General features: G+C 40.0%; 1 protein-coding gene across 2 annotated transcripts; it reads left to right on the top strand.

The window, feature by feature from the left end:
* On the top strand, window positions 1-18,911 carry Hmgcr (HMG coenzyme A reductase). 2 transcript variants are annotated; one of them, XM_028186992.2, is made up of 2 exons: window positions 1-178; window positions 14,417-18,911. In XM_028186992.2, exon 2 carries the CDS (start codon window positions 14,434-14,436, stop codon window positions 16,951-16,953), a length of 2,520 nt encoding a protein of 839 aa, XP_028042793.2. In that variant the 5' UTR covers window positions 1-178; window positions 14,417-14,433; the 3' UTR covers window positions 16,954-18,911. The 2 variants fall into 2 exon arrangements, with proteins under 2 accessions (XP_028042793.2, XP_089588955.1); XM_089732829.1 differs by lacking the exon at window positions 1-178 and adding an exon at window positions 12,268-12,371.
* The last annotated feature ends 726 nt before the right edge of the window (window positions 18,912-19,637 follow it).

Below are 19,637 nucleotides of genomic sequence, written 5' to 3' on the forward strand. Positions count from 1 at the left end.
AGTTTCTTGTAGTTTTGCTCAGTCCACCCTGGCTGAAAATGTCGGGCGGTATGCTAGGTTGTCCGTAGTGTAAAGTTTTTCACGTACTACATTTTTTATTTGTCTTTTATTTATTAACCATCACTTCAACACATCCTGAAGATAATCGGTGTACAATTTTACTGCAATTATTTACCAGGTGAGCGATTTTTTTTAATATTTATAAATAATAAAAAAGTGAAATCACTCACGTAACAGATGATTTTTGAAGGTAAAAAGACACAGTTCACGAAAATGATCTTGGGCCTACTTTAAAAGTAATAAAGTTAAAAAAAGAAATTTCAGTATTAGCTAATTAAGTTACGATAAATCAAGATGGAATAGCAAAATCATTTCTATTATATTTATTCTGCAGTAATTTCAAAGGTAAAAACGTTTTTCTCTAAAAAAAATATTGAGTAAATTGCCGGATATACCATTTTACGGTCATTAAGTATATTGCTAAAGGTATTGTGTACTAGAATTAACAGTTGAAAAGTTCTTGATGTATATAAACAAAGCCAATAACTTCTTTTTGAATGACCCCGTTTATTGACACACTTTTCGATTGATAACATCGAATCTTTATGCTTTAAGAAACTAGTACCTATTAAGATTTTGTGAATCCAAGATCTTGTGCATTCCAAGTGTAGTAGTTGAAGTGTGATTATGGTATTTTCTTCGCTTTTCCGGAGTCTTAGATATAGGTATTTAAGTATAACTATTTTTACAGTTAGTATTTTTACAGTTAGTATTTTTACAGTTCTCACGTTTTTTACTGTCGTCATATTAATATGATTTCAGATTTTTCGATTAATTTAGTGTTTTCGTGGTTACAGAAGATTGATGTAATGACAGTAAAAATGCGAGATTAAACTGTGAAAAATAATCTAAATTGTATGAATTTTAATTATTATGGACCAAATTAGTTAAAAAAAACATGACAATGAGTTATGTAATAGGATGTAAGGTTTGTTATCATTGTTGTAATTACAAAAATTACAATTTAAAATGCCCTTCAATTATTGTTATTGAGGTGGAATAAAAACTAATTTTCATGATATTACAATCATTATCAATATCATTATAATTATCAATATTTTAATATTGGAGGAAAATAATGATATTTTATAATAATGAAATTAGCATCATACTGCTTTACATAGATTGAGAGTTGGTTTAAACTAGTGAAATCTACACTCTTTTTAAGCATCTATTGAAAACAGTCGTCAATGTCTTATTGAAACTTATATCCAAACTACAAACATATATTACTAGATATACATTGGTCGTAAGGTCTGGGTACTGCTCCAAGTAACTCTCCAAGCAATGTGGAGGTCCTGACACAAAGTCAATCTGTTGAAAGCTTACATGTAAATGTATTACAATGTCCGAAAAAAAGTGCCCTTTTTAATGATGGTTTTGAAATTGAATTTACTGATGGTGGGACCTTTTGTGAGTCCACACGGGTAGGTACCACCACCCTGCCTATTTCTGCCGTGAAGCAGTAATGTGTTTCGGTTTAAAGGGTGGGGCAGCCGTTGTAACTATATTTGAGACCTTAGAACTTATATCTCAAGGTGGGTGGCGCATTTACGTTGTAGATGTCTATGGGTTCCAGTAGCCAAGTGGACTGTTAGCTCGTCCACCCATCTAAGCAATAAAAAAAATACATGATCAATTTAACAGAATATAAACTCCCTGTTGAAGTTAATTATGACCTCTGAGAGCAATGAACATCAAGTTTTTGAATAACGTCTTCAAAAGCATCGGTGGCTACTACAATATGTGTTTATGGTAGGAAGCAACTTGGTTGTGCCCAAGGCATTGCTGTCGTCAATGAGCCACAGAAACCATTCATCACCAGATGAACCATATATTCCACTGTCTACAAAGCAAAAAAAAGGTTAACCTCATAAGCCAATGTGGTTATTATGAGAATAAGCCTTATCACCAAAATCGCCCAGCACAAATATCATTGATAAGCCAATCATTAAAATTTCTAAATAAATTAACATATCACGGAGTATTCATAGATATAAATAATTACAAGATATAACACAGAGGTAAATGTACTGTTTAATATTTTAGTTATAATTACCATCATACAGTAAGTAATAGTCATCATTATTATGAGCTATTTATAGTTCCTGTTGAGATAGCATAAATCATAAATGGTTATTTAAGTGTTGCTAATTAATCTGTCATACAAATTGTGTACAATGATTTCGCCTTTTCAATCATAATAACATTCATGTTTATTTTTTACTGTGTTGACTGAAGCCCGGAAATATTTATAGAATATCGACCAAACTGGCATCTTCCTTAATGAAATTTTGGTCTACATGTTGTTCAGACTATGTATTGTAAAGTTGTTAGAAAATTTGTTGGATGGTTAAATTTGAGGAAATTGGGTTCTGTAGGTGAGGGGCTATTTAAAAACACTTGCTTCATGGTTAATATAATTATATTGCAAATACTTTGTACACTATTACACCATTATAATATTTTATTTTTTATAAAACCCTAAGATGTTGCGCTGTTCTTGTCTAGATGAGAAATCATTGTTTTCACTGAAGAGAAGACGATCATCTGTTTTAAACATTGAAATAAGCATTCCAATATTCGAAAACTGTTACTTCACATGTGACAAGTGTTGCCTGCCATTACTTTCATATTCAAACTCCAACAATATTTCATTTGCTGGGTCACGTTGGATGCAGGTGGCAACCGACCGGCCGCACTGGACATCAGTTGGAGAGGCCTATGTTCAGCAGTGGACAGTAGACAGGCTGAGATGATAATGATGATGATGTATATACAATTTGTTTGGCAAATATCTTCAATAGTATGATTACTATCACTACAGATATCGTACTGTGAATGTCATTTCACACATTGAGAAAGATCGTCAAACTATATATATGGCTGGGCCACCCTTCAGACGGAAACCCGTGACGGTTCCAAGGCAGGCTCGTACATCATGCTTATAAGGGCTCACAATACCTCTCACTAGTAAGCTATCTTAAATGTAAGCAGTAGCTCATGTTCTGGTTTTACGAGCAGTTGTCTGTATGGTATCAATCTTCCTTGTGAAGGTAGGCTAGGATAGGAATCAGTTGAAGGGTTTTTACCTAATGGTAGGGTGTCTCGTGATTCCACACTGGTAGGTACCACCACGCTGTCTAAGTATACCATGAAGCAGTAATGCGTTTGGGTTTTAAGGGTGGGGCAGTCATACTGTAAAACTGAGACTTAGAACTGGTGTCTCAAAGTGTGTGGTGGCATTTAAGTTGTTGATGTCGATGGGATCCAGCAACTACTTAATAGCCGGGTGAGCCGTGAACTTCTTCACCCATGTAAGCAATATAAACTATATCCTCCTACTTCTATTACGGGTGGAAAATAGGAGTTTGGAAAATATAGTCATATACTCATATTAGTCTTTAAAAAGTAATCAGGTAACTAGAGATCCTCGACAGCTATCTTCGGTTTAAATTTAAGAAAGAAAAAAAAATATTTTAAATTTAAATTCCAATAAATTAGATTTCGGAGAAAATCTCAAATTAATGACATGTTTATAAAACGTATACATTAAATCGAAACCAGTGATGTTGTTATATTATCCAAAGAATACATATAATATTCAAACCATCAAAATTGTCGTCTATAGAAGGAATACGTCTGTACGTACCCTGATGTAATAATATCGAGCATTGCGACTACTGGTGTTCAGATCCCGTAGACAGATACAGCAGTTTTAAAGGAATAGAGAACCATTCAGCAATTTATGATAATTACCGGTGGTAGGTGCATAGGCGAATTGTAAGCCCGTACGCGTAGGCCTAACCTACCTAATCGCCTACCTAAATCTATAGCAAAGCAGTCATAATGCAGCCCGGTTTGATGGGTGGAAGAACCAATACACAACGTACTTACAGTAAAGTCAATTTATGGGTTAAAGCGGAGGGAATAGGCACGGCTCCTCACTGACTTAGCAATAGCCGAGCTCATGTATGATCAGCAATTGGGATTTTGAAAAAAAAATATTATAATTTTTTTTATTGTATTTTAAAACTCTTATTAATAATCTGGATATTTATCGCAAAAAACCAAAAAAAAAATTTTTTTCAATTAATTATAAAGAATTAAAAATTTATAGAATTTAAAAAAGATCACGTGACTTGTAAACGCGCCATAATGGCGGTTTATATATATGATACTATGGTGACCGATTGGTCACCATAGTTGTGACGTCATAATGTTATAGCTATTTATTATCAGTACAGCGTTTACGGCTAATACACATGACTAGACAATAATATTAAAAATTATTAATATATAATTATTATTGTTAAAAAACGAGTTGTTATGACGATTAGCTATGTGCGATAAAGGATTTATTAAGGCAAAGTCTGATATTATTAATCAAAATCAACACCAATATTTTCAACAGTATTGGCTGATACGGCATCAATGTTTAGTTCTTGAGAATTATCAATTTCCATATTTTCTGACGATTCACTTAAAATTTCTTGGATAATTTGTCGTCTCCGTCGTTTTTCTGCAGCTGATCTAAGAACCGTTGTAGTGCCTTGTCTTTTACGGTTAGGTTGACAGTCAAACTTGTGTGGTACCACATCAATTTTAATATTTGCTTTACCTTCCATCGTTGTAAATATAATTTTCCATATCATTTTTCAGCTGGAATAATAAAACAGAAATCATAAAAATTATTTAAATGTTATTTATTACGACAACAGAAAAACTACTATGACATAAAATTTAAAGAAAAAAATCTAGTCAAATACATAACCTTGAACGTTATAAAATTATAAATATATCAAATTAAATTCAATCCCAATCATTAGATAAAGATACATGAATTTTTAAGCACTTTAAATTATCTTTCATAACTTTTTTTTATTTTATTTTTATTCTATAGTTTTATGGTTTGGAGTCCAGTTAAAAAATATATTCACTGAACTCTACTTGAGTATAATAATAATTATTTGATTTGTATACTTTTTTTTGGTCAGGAGGAAATCGCCGGACTTCCGCCCTCCACTGGGGATGGAGGGCGGGTCATGTCAGATTCGAACTGACTAAAACCTTTTGTTGCTCAACAACCAACGTCCAAACCTCGCATGAGACAGAACTCATGAAGAGGCAGAGGGGGGTAAGTGAAGCGTTTAGTGCGGAGCACATCTCTCCCATCACCCTCCCCCTCGGGACGCCGGACCGGCGGTCGTCGGCGCCACGACCACCAGCCCTCTCGGCAAGCTATCCGAAGCTCGCCTAGATGGCGCCGGTTAGAGTGAGCTATCCTACGGGAATACCCCGCTGGACCAGAACCAGCGTGGGTCGAGGATAGCCGGCCTTCCATCACCCGGATGCTCTTGCGTATTTGTATACTTAGATAAATAATAATTAATAACAATGATGTTAAGAAATACTAACGTCGAAATGATCTTCACAACAAAAAAAAACGATTTTGTTTTAGGATTATCACAGTGCACTGCTTCCATTTATTTCGACTTTTGTTATCTTGGGAAACATTTAAAAACATTTTTTCAGGAGTTGCTTTTGTAGTATTCATGCATAATGGTACAAAACAAGAACGATAACTTTTGAAATTCGACATCTATCTTCTATCTATATATAAAAAAATGAATTCTGTTCGTTAGTGTCGCTAAAACTCGAGAACGGCTGGACCGATTTGGCTAATTTTGGTCTTGAATTATTTGTGGAAATCCAAAGAATGTTTAAATAATTTTGAATTATAGCGAAAAGAAATTTAAAAAAATTGTTTTGTTATAAAACTAATAGGTATATGATATGATCATTCCATTTATCACAAAATTGTTTTTTTTTTTCAAAAACCCATTTATTAGTGGCAGGTCTGGCAGGTTATAAAGGGTGGGCAAATTTGAGGAAGTAAATTGGCTGTTAAACGATGAAATGTCAAGAATTGAGCTGTCATTCTTTAACATTTGTATAGTTAAAAGTTGGAAAATTTTAACCATGGAACGCTACACTCTTGAACAAAAATTTTTTATTGTGAAATTTTACTATCAAAATGGTGAAAATTTTACTGTGTCACTTCGTAAAATTCGAGTAGCTTTTCCGCGTAATCAGGCTCCTTTTGAGACAGCTGTGCGTAATTTAATTGCTAAATTCGAGGCTCGCGGTACTATTGATGACAATAGACCAAAACAATACGCTCGTAGTGGCCTTAGTATTGCAAGCATAGCCGCTGTACAGCCAAGTGTTGATAATGAGCCTGGAACATCAACTCGTCGACGTTCGCAACAATTGGCCATCACCAGAGGCACTTTGTGCAACATTTTGCATCAAGATCTTCAACCTCACGCTTATAAAGTTCAACTCGTTCAAGAATTAAAGCCGGCCAACCATTGCTTGCGTCGAACGTTTGTGAATTGGCTGTTTGAAAAACTGAACGATAACAACGCATTTTTTTACAAAATCATGTTTAGTGATGAAGCTCATTTTCAATTAGGCGGTTATGTAAACAAACAAAATTGTCGCATATGAGGCTCACAAAATCCACAAACACTCCTCGAAAAACCATTACATCCAAAGAAAGTGACCGTATGGTGCGGTTTGTGGTAAGGCGGAATCATCAGCCCGTATTTTTTCGAAAATGAGCAACGAAACGCCGTCACCGTGAATTCTCTGCGCTACCAAACCATGATAACCGATTTTTTGTGGCCACAATTGGCTAATGTTGACATCAGTGACCCTTGGTTCCAACAGGACGGCGCCACAAGCCACACAGTCGGCCAAACAAATCAGTTATTGCATGAGAAATTTCCCGGTCGCGTAATTTCTCGATTTGGCGATGTCAATTGGCCACCTCGTTCATGTGATTTTTCGCCGCTGGATTATTTTCTCTGGGACCATTTGAAAGAGTGGGCTTACGTGAATAAACCATAAAAAACTGACGCACTGAAAGATGAAATTCGGCGCTCCATTGACGAGATAAGAGAAGCTTTGTTGCAAAATGTGGCTCAAAAATTTGTGAAAAGAACGGACGTGTGCCGAAGTTCTAGATGTGGACATTTGCCAGAAATCATATTCCATCATTAATTCCCATAATTCTAGTTTACATTGCTATCAATAAAACTGAATTTGTCAAAAAAAAGTGTGTTTTTAAGTCAATTTACTTCCTAACCTTAAATATGCCCACCCTGTACTTGACTTCTGCGTAGGCATAGATCTGAGTGCATCCGTCTCATGTTCTTCAACTGGTTTAGGGTAAATGTATCGAAAACGGGGTCAGAGAAAACTTGGAATAGTTTGATCAGATTTGGTTGCATCTTTGCTTTCGAGTTTCAGTTGTGAATGATGACAATCGGAGTACACGCTATGCACATAATCCAAACAGTGAGAACAGTTTTAACAGCGCCATGAAATTGTAATTCTCAGGCCTTATCAACAAGGTTGGATCGCTGTGGTGATCAGACAATACGCGCATATGACACCGACCATCCGTAGCGACTGCAATAACTCATTTGTAGTACCAGCATGCTCTCTGCAAATATCTCTTCCATTGAGAATTGTCTCCCCTCATTCCTCGGAGTACGAATTGTTTTATGTCAACATACCACCATTTCTGCCATGAAGCATTAGCGCGTGCCGGTTTGTGGGGTAGGTCTAGAAGCGTAGTCCAAATCTGCGTCATCATCTAAGTCGCCAAACTAAGTGAAAGTGTCAATAGTATTGTAAATTGTGAGCTGGACATTCACATTATGGTCTCTACGGATTGCAGAGACCACTTGTTGGGTCGCAAACTATTTTCGGTTGCCAATTTAGAGTAGTAAAGATGTCCCAAAAAGGACGTGGGCCGCGTATCCTCACTCATCAAGTCCAGACCTTGCAGACAATACCGACCAAACACTCAAGCTCGCTCGCTTTCAAATAATGATGTTAAGCGGAATCCACAGCTTTCACAACTTGAATACCGCCAAGCACTAAGACGTGATATCGATGTCTTGACTACGTTCGAATAATGGTTCTCCTACTACAAATAGGAGTGCAGAACTTGCGTTGCTAAAACTAAACAACTTGAAGCCATTAGCAGACAACATACAAGCGTGCGTACCGAAGCGTGCGAAAGTGTTTTTCGTAACATTGCATTCCTCTGTATTGGTGGTGCATTTTTATTATTATCATTTTTATAGTTTAGATGGGTTGACGAACTCAAGGCCGACCTGGTATTAAGTGGTAACTGGAGCCCATAGACATCTCTAACGTAAATTCCGCCACTCACCTTGAGATATCCGTACCAATATCTCAGTTTTTAGAGTACAATGGCTGCCCCTCCTATTGAACCGAAACGCATTACTGCTTCGCGGCTGAAATAGGCAGGGCAGTGTTACTTACTGCTTGGCCGTGGTTTATGGGTTTAATTCTCGATAGCATCTTGTATAATCAGCTCCCACAGAACAGGGGATTCTAGTTTGGGGCTATGTGACCACGTCTTACTTGCCCCAGATTGTGATTATTATTGTTCCATACACATTCATTATTGCTATCCCGAATCAGATCACAGATACCGTCATTACGACACCGAACAAAGAGGTGTACCGTTTATTTTTAAACCGCTCCATAGCGACGAATCTCCCGTAGTTTAATGTGACCACACGTTTTCCTGTAGGTATGCTTCATTATAAATATAGACAACAATCTTTATGCACGCGCGTACGTGGCTTCCTTCCCGTTTTGAATAACAATGCATGTTGTGTTGGGCTGCGTATTATTTACGTCATGTTATTAAGTGTGGATGTCGGTCGCGACACTCTCCGATACTAAAACGAATTGAATATTTTTACCGAAACACGTACACAAATGCGTCTTATTTCTTAATAGATCAGTTCGACCAATGAATGGCCTAAATGCAATAGGCTGCCAACTATGAATGAACGCGATCCGTAGGCACAAGATGTGAAAATGAAATCGTCACATCACAGATCTCTCGACCGCTTACAAACGCGTAAACGGAATTCCCTCCTTTTTTTTTTCTCCAACGTATGCTGATAGCCTTAAGAGGCTATTTCAGCTTCGCCTTGACATGTAGGTGAGCTCTCAGGGCTCAAACCGGGAGCGTTGCTAAGACTGGCCCTAGCAAGAGCAGTGCTTCGCAGAATCTACCACCGGATCGGAAAGGCGACCCACTGAGAAGATCTGGCGAGAAACTCAGTGGGCTGTGTCTGTGGGTTAATTTACTCGTCGAGCCCTTCGTCGCAAGCGTGGGTTCGGCGAAGACGGTAACCGATGCTTGTAGTACCTAAAAGCACCGTTAATGGATCGCGAGGATACGTAATGACGTGTGGCCCTACATATTAATTGACGGGCGCTACAAATGAATATAAGTAGCTTAATTAAACAAGTTCTTGATGTTGAGCAAAGACCTCTCCCAAGCTTGTTCAGCGTTCCCGATTTAAAATATGGTATATACATCATCATCATCATCTCAGCCTGTCTACTGTCTACTGCTGAACATAGGCCTCTCCAACTGATGTCCAGTGCGGCCGGTCGGTTGCCACCTGCATCCAACGTGACCCAGCAATTTTCACCAGGTCGTCTGTCCATCTGGTAGGTGGCCGTCCCACACTGCGTTTGCTAATACGTGGTCTCCACTCGAGGATCTTTCTGCCCCATCGGCCGTCCGATCTTCGCGCTATGTGACCTGCCCACACTTCAGCTTGCTAATCTTACGGGCTATGTGAGCGACATGTACATGGTATATACATATAATGTATTATTTTATTTACATCAAAATAAAGTTTAGCCAAGTAAAACTATGGTTACCCGGTCTTTGATGACTGGGTGAATCGTGGCGAAGGACGTCTCACCTTTCGTCTGGTGCAGGTGCTGACCGGGCACGGATGCTTCGGGAAGTACCTGCGCCGGATAGGGGCTGAGCCGACGACGAGGTGTCACCATTGTGGACACGACCTGGACACGGCGGAGCATACGCTCGCTGTCTGCCCCGCTTGGGAGGTGCAGCGCCGTGTCCTGGTCGCAAAGATAGGACCTGACTTGTCGCTGCCTGGCGTCGTGGCGTCGATGCTTGGCAGCGATGAGTCATGGAAGGCTATGCTCGACTTCTGCGAGTGCACCATCTCGCAGAAGGAGGCGGCGGGGCGAGTGAGGGAAAGCTCTCCTCACTACGCAGAAACCCGCCGCCGCCGAGCAGGGGGTCGGGACCGGGGTCGTATCCGTGACCTGGCCCCCTAAGAGCTAGGGGTCCCACCCGTTTTGTGCGGGGAGGGACCCAGACGTGGGGTGGCGTGCTCTGCACGCTCACCCGCAATAGGAAGCCGGGTGATGGTAGACCGCGTTCCCCCGACCGCTCTGGGGGAAGGTGTAACGCGGCGCCATCAAAGCGGGCTCTCGGCCCGCTGAACGAGGGAACCGGTGGTCGTGTCGCTGGCGGCCACCGGTCCGGCGTCCGTGGGACGGTGGGATGGATGTAATGTGCTCTGCGTCAACCCTGTCCCGCCGTTTCAATAGCCCCGACTGGGCTCCGGCCCGGTCCGAGGTAGGGCGCCGGTTGTGAGCGGCAGGAGTTTTTAGTGAGGTTCAACTCCCACATACCCCACCTGCCGCGCGGGTGGGGATCCGGCGATTTTCTCCTGTGGAAAAAAAAAAAAAAAAGTAAAACTATGGCACAAATTGTGTTGCCCTATTAAGAGAAACAACATTTAAAGCTATTGCTTGTCCACTTTTTATGCTTTTTATATTTCAATATTCAAAAATGCTTTATTATTCATAATGTTCCTTCTTCTAATGTTTCATTATTCAAAATTGCATTTATGTCATCTTTATAACATATTAACCGCTTTTAAGATAAATCGTATAGAGGTTACATACGTATAGATATTATATTTGTATCTGTAAGAACGATGACCCTTAAAATTTGAGCGCTATATTAAACCGGCAAAATATATATAAATACCCTTTCGAAAAACGATTAAATGAGGGTATACCATTAATAATTAATTAATAATTATTTATATATACAAATGTTCACGATTGACTTCCACGGTGAAGGAATAACATCGTGTAATAAAAATGAAACCCGCAAAATTATAATTTGCGTAATTACTGGTGGTAGGACCTCTTGTGAGTCCGCGCGGGTAGGTACCACCACCCCGCCTATTTCTACCGTGAAGCAGTAATGCGTTTCGGTTCGAAGGGTGGGATAGCCGTTGGAACTATACTGAGATCTTAGAACTTATATCTCGAGGTGGGTGGCGCATTTACGTTGTTAGATGTCTATGGGTTCCAGTAACCACTTAACACCAGGTGGGCTGTGAGCTCGTCCACACACCTAGGCAATAAAAATAAAATAAAAAAATTACTTCCCATTGACATTCAATACATTCCCATTATGTGTTTCTAATTCATTTCCTTTGTATATTTAATTAATTGAATTAGTATATTGTTCATTTTCTATTTGTATTGTTAAACTGTTTGTGTGCTGACTATTGTATTATTATTATTTTATGGATTTTTTCTGAAATAAAAATGTTAAAAAAAAAAAATTTGAGGAGATATCTTTCAGGCCTATGCGAATTACTCGTACTTACATCCATTATTGTCGAGCTTGCGTGGTGTCCTGTCAATTTTAGGTTGATGTTTATCTAACTGAGAGCCTGTTAATTAATAATTTATTTACATTGCCACGTGCTGAGCATATGTGACGAAAATGTACTTAGACGATCATTTAATGAATTCAAACAAATATTTGCACGACTCTTGGCGTTTACTAGGACCGGACGTCGGCCTTGAACCAAAATATGTGCTTACGTTTACATAAGAACCGGCTAATGATATAAATTAGGGTTTTTTTTATTGCTTAGGCGGCTGGACGAGCTCACGGCCCACCTGGTGCTATAAGTGGTTACCAGAGCCCATAGACATCTACAACGTAAATGCGCCACCCACCTTGAGATATGAATGCTCAGAATTCTCAATTATAGTTACAACGGCTGCCTTACCCTTCAAACCGAAACGCATTACCGCTTCACGACCGAAATAAGCAGGGTGGTGGTACCTATCCGTGTGGACTCACAAGAGGTCCTACCACCGTAATTACGCAAATTATAATTTTGCGGGTTTGATTTTTACTACACGATGTTATTCCTTCACCGTGGAAGTCAATCATGAACATTTGTTGAGTACGTATTTCATTAGAAAAATTGGTACTTACCAGCAGGATTCTAACACCGGTGCATCGCTACATACGAATGCACCGGACGACTTATCCTTCAGGCCACGACGACGACGGCATTGCGAGTAAAAGAGAAACCGTCCACTCAATCGTAAGTTATATGGTTCTAAGTTAGAGTGTGCCCTTCATAAGCCCAGTTAGATATTCGGCTTCTTGCGAAAGTCACATAGCTTCAACCGGTATTTTAGTTTGCAGTCAATGATATTTTGAATGAAAACCGGTCTTGTACTTATTGATATAGATTTTTACAATACTTCGATGAATGGGCCTCAAATTAATTTCGTTTGAGAGAAATGTCTGTGTCAATAACTTTGTTCATACTCTTATCCAAAAGTGAGTAATTGGTTTTCATATGACTGCTTACAACTAGATCTTCAAAATTTAAAAAATTAGCTCATTCAGCTACTCTGCGAAGGGATCGGAAACGCGACCCACTGAGAAGATCCGGCGAGAAACTCAGTAGGCTGTATCTATGGGTTAATTCGCTCGTCGAGCCCTTAAACACAGCCCACTGAGTTTCTCGCCGGATCTTCTCAGTGGGTCGCGTTTCCGATCCGCTGGTAGATTCTGCGAAGCACTGTTCTTGCTAGGTAAATGTTAGTAATACTCCGGTTTGAGCCCCGTGAGCTCACCTACTAGTTAAGGTTATGCTGAAATAGCCTCAAGGCTATCATCACAGGTAGAATTTTTTTTTTTACTAAAACTTCGCAAATCTGGGTTAATTTAGAACTAAACTATAGAAAGTTATGCTTCTAAGAAGTAAATAGAATTTATAAACGAAAAGAAATCGTCTATTTGTTGAATCTTGTTTCGATCTTCGTCACATGACTGTCTGTCGGGCGAGTTTTGAAAGCATTACGCCATTTTTTACGCCATTACTCCATTTGCACAGAAACACTAATGGTTAGTGCATATAGGGCCATTTCTTGGAGGAGACCTTGTATTGTATACAATAAACCCAATTCCCCCGGTTTCATTATAAGCAGTGAGACAGATTCTCCGAAGATAATCTTTATTTATCGATCTTATTAGATTATTATCTTTGGACGTTTACAACATCAAAGACCCTACGAAAAAAGAAAACCTTGAATACCATTCACGTACAGTACTTTCTTCGGTTTTCGCGAATTTCCGACATAATTAAAACTACTTTTACGATTTTTCCTTAACCACGAGAAGCGTAAAGTATCCGAAATATCGGAAACAATATAGAGACCAGAAAAAAACAAGAGATCACTCCTTTAAAATTAATTTTCATTACCCTTCATTACCAACCAGTCGAGTAACAACACCGGTATGTGATTGAAAAGCAAACTATTGTGGACACAGTTATATGGTCGTTCCGAAACGGTATAATTAATTCCGCACGTTCAATGTATACGGTTTCTATTTGACGTCACGTTGTTTCTCGAGAGTAAAAGTAGGTACGATAAGTGTATGATGAAGATTCGCACATGTGCGAACGATAACATGCGCTGTGAATGCTTAAAATGATAAACAGATAGCAGGAACTAATCGTGGGAAACTACTAATAAAAATGGTTTATTATTTGGTATTATTTTGTTTTTCGTTCTTATTTTAGTTTAAGGCAGACGATCAGTGTGCTTAGTGCCAGTTTTTTAACGTTCTCGTATTCTTCTCATAACTCAAATTTGTATGGAGTTTGCCTACGTTTGTCGCTAGGGGCGCTGTTCTAATTGCATACAAATTTGAGCTAACTTTTACGCTATCAAGAACGTTAAAAAACTCGCACCAAGCACATTGATGGTGAACTGTCACATTCACTTATTGACATCAGCAATATCCGGGGCCCAGCCAAGCTGCTTACCGTCTATCACAAGACTGGAAACAGCCCAAAGGGAATGTCTTTTCAATGATCAAAATTTTCAATGATGAAAAATGATCAAAAGAAACTTACTGACGAATGCAGTGGTTCCAGATTATCAGAACTTTACTTCTGTCGTAAGAAGGAGATGAGCGATCACTTCAAAACGATTCCTCAGAACACATCGCGCGGATCGTACGTTATAAAAATCGATAATTGACACTCTAAAACGTGTATCGCCGTCAATGATATTCGTCAGTTCATATGATATTTATTTAATAAAACAATAACAATAACCTCTTTCGTTTCAGATATCAGAAAGAAAAAAATGAAAGTGTGGGGAGCCCACGGGGAATTCTGCGCCAGACATCAATGGGAGGTCATCGTAGCCACCCTGGCTTTACTAGCCTGTGCAGCTAGTGTCGAGCGACATGGCCCAGGGAACAGATCTGAACACTGTGCGGGTTGGGCCCGAGCGTGTCCCGGCCTGGAAGCCGAGTATCAAGCAGCCGACGCGGTTATCATGACTTTTGTCCGCTGTGCCGCCCTGCTATATGCGTACTACCAAGTTCTCAACCTTCACAAAATAGCCTCGAAGTACCTCCTCATCATAGCCGGGGTGTTCTCAACGTTTGCCAGTTTTATATTCACGTCGGCACTCGCTAGCCTGTTCTGGAGCGAATTGGCTAGTATAAAGGATGCGCCGTTTCTCTTTCTGTTGGTGGCTGATGTCGCCAGAGGTGCTAGGATGGCGAAAGCAGGGTGGTCGGCCGGTGAAGACCAAGGGAAGAGGGTTGGGAGAGCCTTGTCGTTGTTGGGACCAACTGCAACTCTGGACACGCTGCTCGCCATATTATTAGTCGGCGTCGGAGCTTTATCCGGTGTTCCCCGTCTCGAGCATATGTGTACTTTTGCTTGCCTAGCCTTGTTGGTTGACTACATTGTGTTCATAACTTTCTACCCCGCTTGTTTGTCATTGGTAGCAGATTTCGCAACAAACAGAAAAGAAATAGCCCACGACAGTCCATTCTCGGAGGAGGACTTGAAACCCAACCCCGTGGTGCAGAGAGTCAAAATGATTATGGCCGCGGGCTTATTGTGCGTTCATTTGACGAGCAGGTGGCCTTGGTCTGCTAATCACGGCATAATTGAGGGACCAATTGATGCATCCATACCTGTTCCCCACGACAATATACTCCTCCATTCATACGTGAAGTGGTTCTCTGTGAGCGCAGACTACATCGTTATAGCGACGCTGCTCTGCGCTTTAATTATAAAATTCATTTTCTTTGAAGAGCAACGTAACTGGGTTTATGATATGGACGACATGACTGTTAAGGAAGTGATCAACGACACCGATTTGAGCCGTAAACCCAAGTTTTCTGTCGGTGACGATTCCAACTCTGAAGTGTCCACACAAACCGACGAGGCTGGGAATGTAGAGGACATGGAGTGGCCCACTTTGTCCCCAAGCTCCTCGGCCTCTAAATTGAACGCCAAAAAGAGGCCTATGGTCGAATGCTTGGAGCTATATCGATCTGGTGCTTGCACTTCTCTCAGCGACGAAGAAGTCATAATGCTAGTCGAGCAATCCCATATACCCATGCACAGATTGGAAGCTGTGCTGGAGGATCCCTTGCGCGGTGTGAGACTGCGCCGGCGAGTGATCGCGTCGAGATTTAACAACGAAACCGCAATAAAACAACTTCCCTACTTAAACTACGATTATAGTAAAGTCTTAAACGCGTGCTGTGAGAATGTGATTGGCTACATTGGAGTTCCCGTCGGATACGCCGGCCCGTTGGTGGTAGACGGGAAACCTTACATGATCCCGATGGCTACGACCGAGGGGGCTTTGGTGGCGTCAACAAACCGCGGAGCCAAAGCTATAGGCAGTAGGGGAGTGACGAGTGTCGTCGAAGATGTCGGCATGACCAGAGCGCCGGCTGTCAAATTGCCAAACGTAATGCGAGCCCACGAATGCCGACAATGGATCGACAATAAAGAGAACTACGCTCTGCTCAAAGAGGCGTTCGATTCGACTTCAAGATTCGCCCGGCTCCAAGAAATACACGTCGGAGTTGACGGAGCTACTCTGTATCTAAGGTTCAGAGCGACAACTGGCGACGCTATGGGAATGAACATGGTCTCGAAAGGCGCGGAAAACGCTTTAAAACTATTAAAAACCTTCTTCCGTGATATGGAAGTCATTAGTTTGTCAGGGAATTATTGTTCGGACAAAAAGGCAGCGGCGATAAACTGGATCAAAGGTAGAGGTAAAAGGGTTGTCTGCGAAACTGTCATATCCAGTGAAAATTTACGCACGATCTTCAAGACCGACGCTAAAACTCTGTCCCGATGCAACAAAATCAAGAATTTATCCGGTTCCGCATTAGCCGGGTCTATAGGCGGCAACAACGCGCACGCGGCCAACATGGTTACCGCTATCTTCATAGCTACCGGCCAAGATCCGGCTCAGAACGTCACTAGCAGCAACTGCTCCACAAATATGGAAGCTTACGGGGAAAACGGCGAAGATTTATACGTTACCTGCACCATGCCCTCCTTGGAAGTCGGCACAGTAGGTGGGGGGACAGTTTTGACGGGTCAGGGAGCGTGTCTAGAAATCTTAGGAGTCAAAGGAGCGGGTACGCGACCTGCCGAGAACTCCGCCAGGCTGGCGTCCCTAATATGCGCTACGGTTTTAGCTGGCGAGCTTAGTCTAATGGCGGCCTTGGTTAATTCGGATCTGGTGAAATCGCACATGCGCCACAACAGATCGACGCTTAACGTTCAAACTGCCAATGTCGAACCTTACACGGTGGCACTCAAAGTACCTCCATCATAACGACGAATCCGGTCGCGAGAGATTCCATGAGGCTTTACAATCTTCGACCGCACGTGAAACGGTTGCGTGCAGTAGAAAACAAGATGTGAGCAATATTGTGCTATCAACATACGATTGTCGGTTTTAATTATTAGGGAATTAGATCTACAATTCGAATTGCAAGGAGGCAGAATATTAACCAAAACATATTTTAAAATATTAGGGAATGTGACCAAAGCTTTTGTCGTGCGACAGGCAATAAAACAAATAATTTCCTTGCATAGCACAGGGATTTGTAAGAATAATCGATTTTTCATTAATTTTAAACAGTTTCATTAATGTTCACCGGTCAATTTCGTTCCGTTCATTTATGAACGATATTGTGAGACTATATGTGCTTTAGAAATTAAAATCATGAACACTTAACTGTCTGATGAAGGCGTAATAGGCCACTACCTCATTTGTCACCGTGCGGTGGTAGAAAACGCAACGTTGTTCCCTCAAAAGAACTGCGTGGGAGTTCTCTCTACTTACCTGCTACTGCTAACAATAAACATAAGTGTCATTAGTGTATTTGTCGAACTCAAGTGTACGGTTGGCATCACTGAATTCAATTCAAAGGTGAATGACCTAACGAGTGCTATACGTTCTAATAAAATTAAGGTATATTTTAATGTAAACGCTCGAATAAAAAGTTGGTTTTTCTATGTGATGATATCTTCTTATTTAAAACTTAATTATTTGGGCATGATATGAATAAAATGTGCTTATGAGATATATCTTTATAAACGTGTTGATTTGTTGTATTGGGTGGGATGTAGGTGTGGGTGTAGCATATAGACTAATTGTAACAAAATGTATAGATAACTTATTAGTGAAAATCGAAATATGGTTAAATTTTACAATATCGGGGGTGAAAAAGGCTATTTGATTAAGTGACATGTCGCCTAATACGCGATCTCTGTAATTAAAGTTCCGTTTTATTTGGTATTAGCATCAATAGTTCAATATTTTTATTGAACTTCATTCAAATAGTTGCAAAAAGTTTTTTGTTATATTTTTTCCAAATTTTAAACATAAAAAAGTTAAAAATATCGCTTAGACCAAATACCCTTGCACCCCTCAAATTATGATTGATACTAACAAAAAGCAAACGTGTGAATGCGCTCCAGACAAAAAATGCTCTCTTGACAAAATTTGTCTGAAATAAAAAAAATGTCAATTGTATTGAAGACAGTTATAAGGGTAGTTGTAACTTTCCCTTATGGAGGGTAGAGCTAAGGAGAACCGTCTCATATGGGAGAAGCTTGAAAAACTTGTCACACTTTCAGCACTAAAATTAAATAACAGTCCAAAAATCCTCCAGAATAGCGCTAGCATAGGCACAGGGTATGGTATGAATTGAGCAGTTGTTAACTGATTAAAGTATGTTGAGTTAGGAAATATATTTCTATTGAATATATATAATGACTAGAGTAGTTATTGACAGTGTAATATACAATACCTCACATGTTTACGTAGTCCAAACTAAGTTCGTCAATATAACCTAAAACTTTTGCTGTGGTAAAACGTGGAGACATCGATTGCATTTTCTTATCAGCTTTAAATAAAATACTTTTTTGTGATTTCGTAGCGCTTACAGTTCTTTCGTCCTTTTTTATTTCTCTATCTTATTCTAATAACCTTTTTTTAAATTTACCCGATTCCTACTGTAGCGCCACCCTTATTTAGCAGATTTTAGCGGACACTTGTCACACACAGAGATGGTTCTCCTTACCTCCACCCTCCATGAGCAATATGAATTTACTTAATCGTCTAAAGAAATCCACAGAGTACTTCGAATAACAGAGTAGCGTCCGGGATTAGACAGTAAGAAGTGTCTTTTTGTTTAGACCTAAAACTGAAAACCTGTGCCTAAACTGAGTAAAAATGTTCGAATATAAAGAAACTTTTCTAATAAAGTTATAGAAAAAGTGTAATCAGTTTTTTTATTATTCGAATCTAATCTTGAATTCATATCACTCGCTTGATTATAATCAAAATTACTTACAGCACTTTGTAGCTAAACATCAAAGTTGTCATGTTTGAGATATCAAAGATTTTTAATTAAGCTTTATGGATATCGACACAGCCTTGTACTGGTGGTAGGATCTTATGTGAATCCGCGCGGGTAGGTACCACCGCCCCGCATATTTCTCCCGTGAAGCAGTAATGCGTTTCGGTTTGAAGGGCGTGGCAGCCGTTGTAACTATACTGAGACCTTACAACTCATATCTCAAGGTGGATGACGCATTTGCGTTGTAGATGTCTATGGGCTCGAGTAACCACTTAACACCAGGTGGGCTGTGAGCTCGTCCACCCATCTAAGCAATAAAAAAAGCCTTTTTGAGGATGATGAGCGCACGAACATTCCTGATATTAAGTGATTACATGCCCATTATCAATGCCGCCAATATCCTTCAGACTCTTGTTATGACCCTGGAATTACTGATATCCATGAGCGAAGTTGATCACTCATCTTCAGGTGGACTGTCTTCTCGTCTGTAGTGCCAATAAAGAGTAGTTACCAAACTTCCTCGAAGCGTGCTGCTAAAAACACTGGCAGTCATGAACCTTGAATTCGCGAAAGTTTGATTTCTGTCTAAAAATTGTTTCTGTTTTGGACACATGAGTATGGGGCACAGCCGAACTGGCCCGTACCATCG

The sequence above is a fragment of the Bombyx mandarina genome, chromosome 02 (genome assembly GCF_030267445.1).
Source record: "Bombyx mandarina strain Sakado chromosome 02, ASM3026744v2".
Lineage (NCBI taxonomy): Eukaryota > Metazoa > Arthropoda > Insecta > Lepidoptera > Bombycidae > Bombyx > Bombyx mandarina.

What these genes read in the sequence shown, in the direction of transcription:
- Hmgcr (XM_028186992.2), top strand. Translation starts at nt 14,434, where the DNA reads ATGAAAGTGTGGGGAGCCCACGGGGAATTCTGCGCCAGACATCAATGG.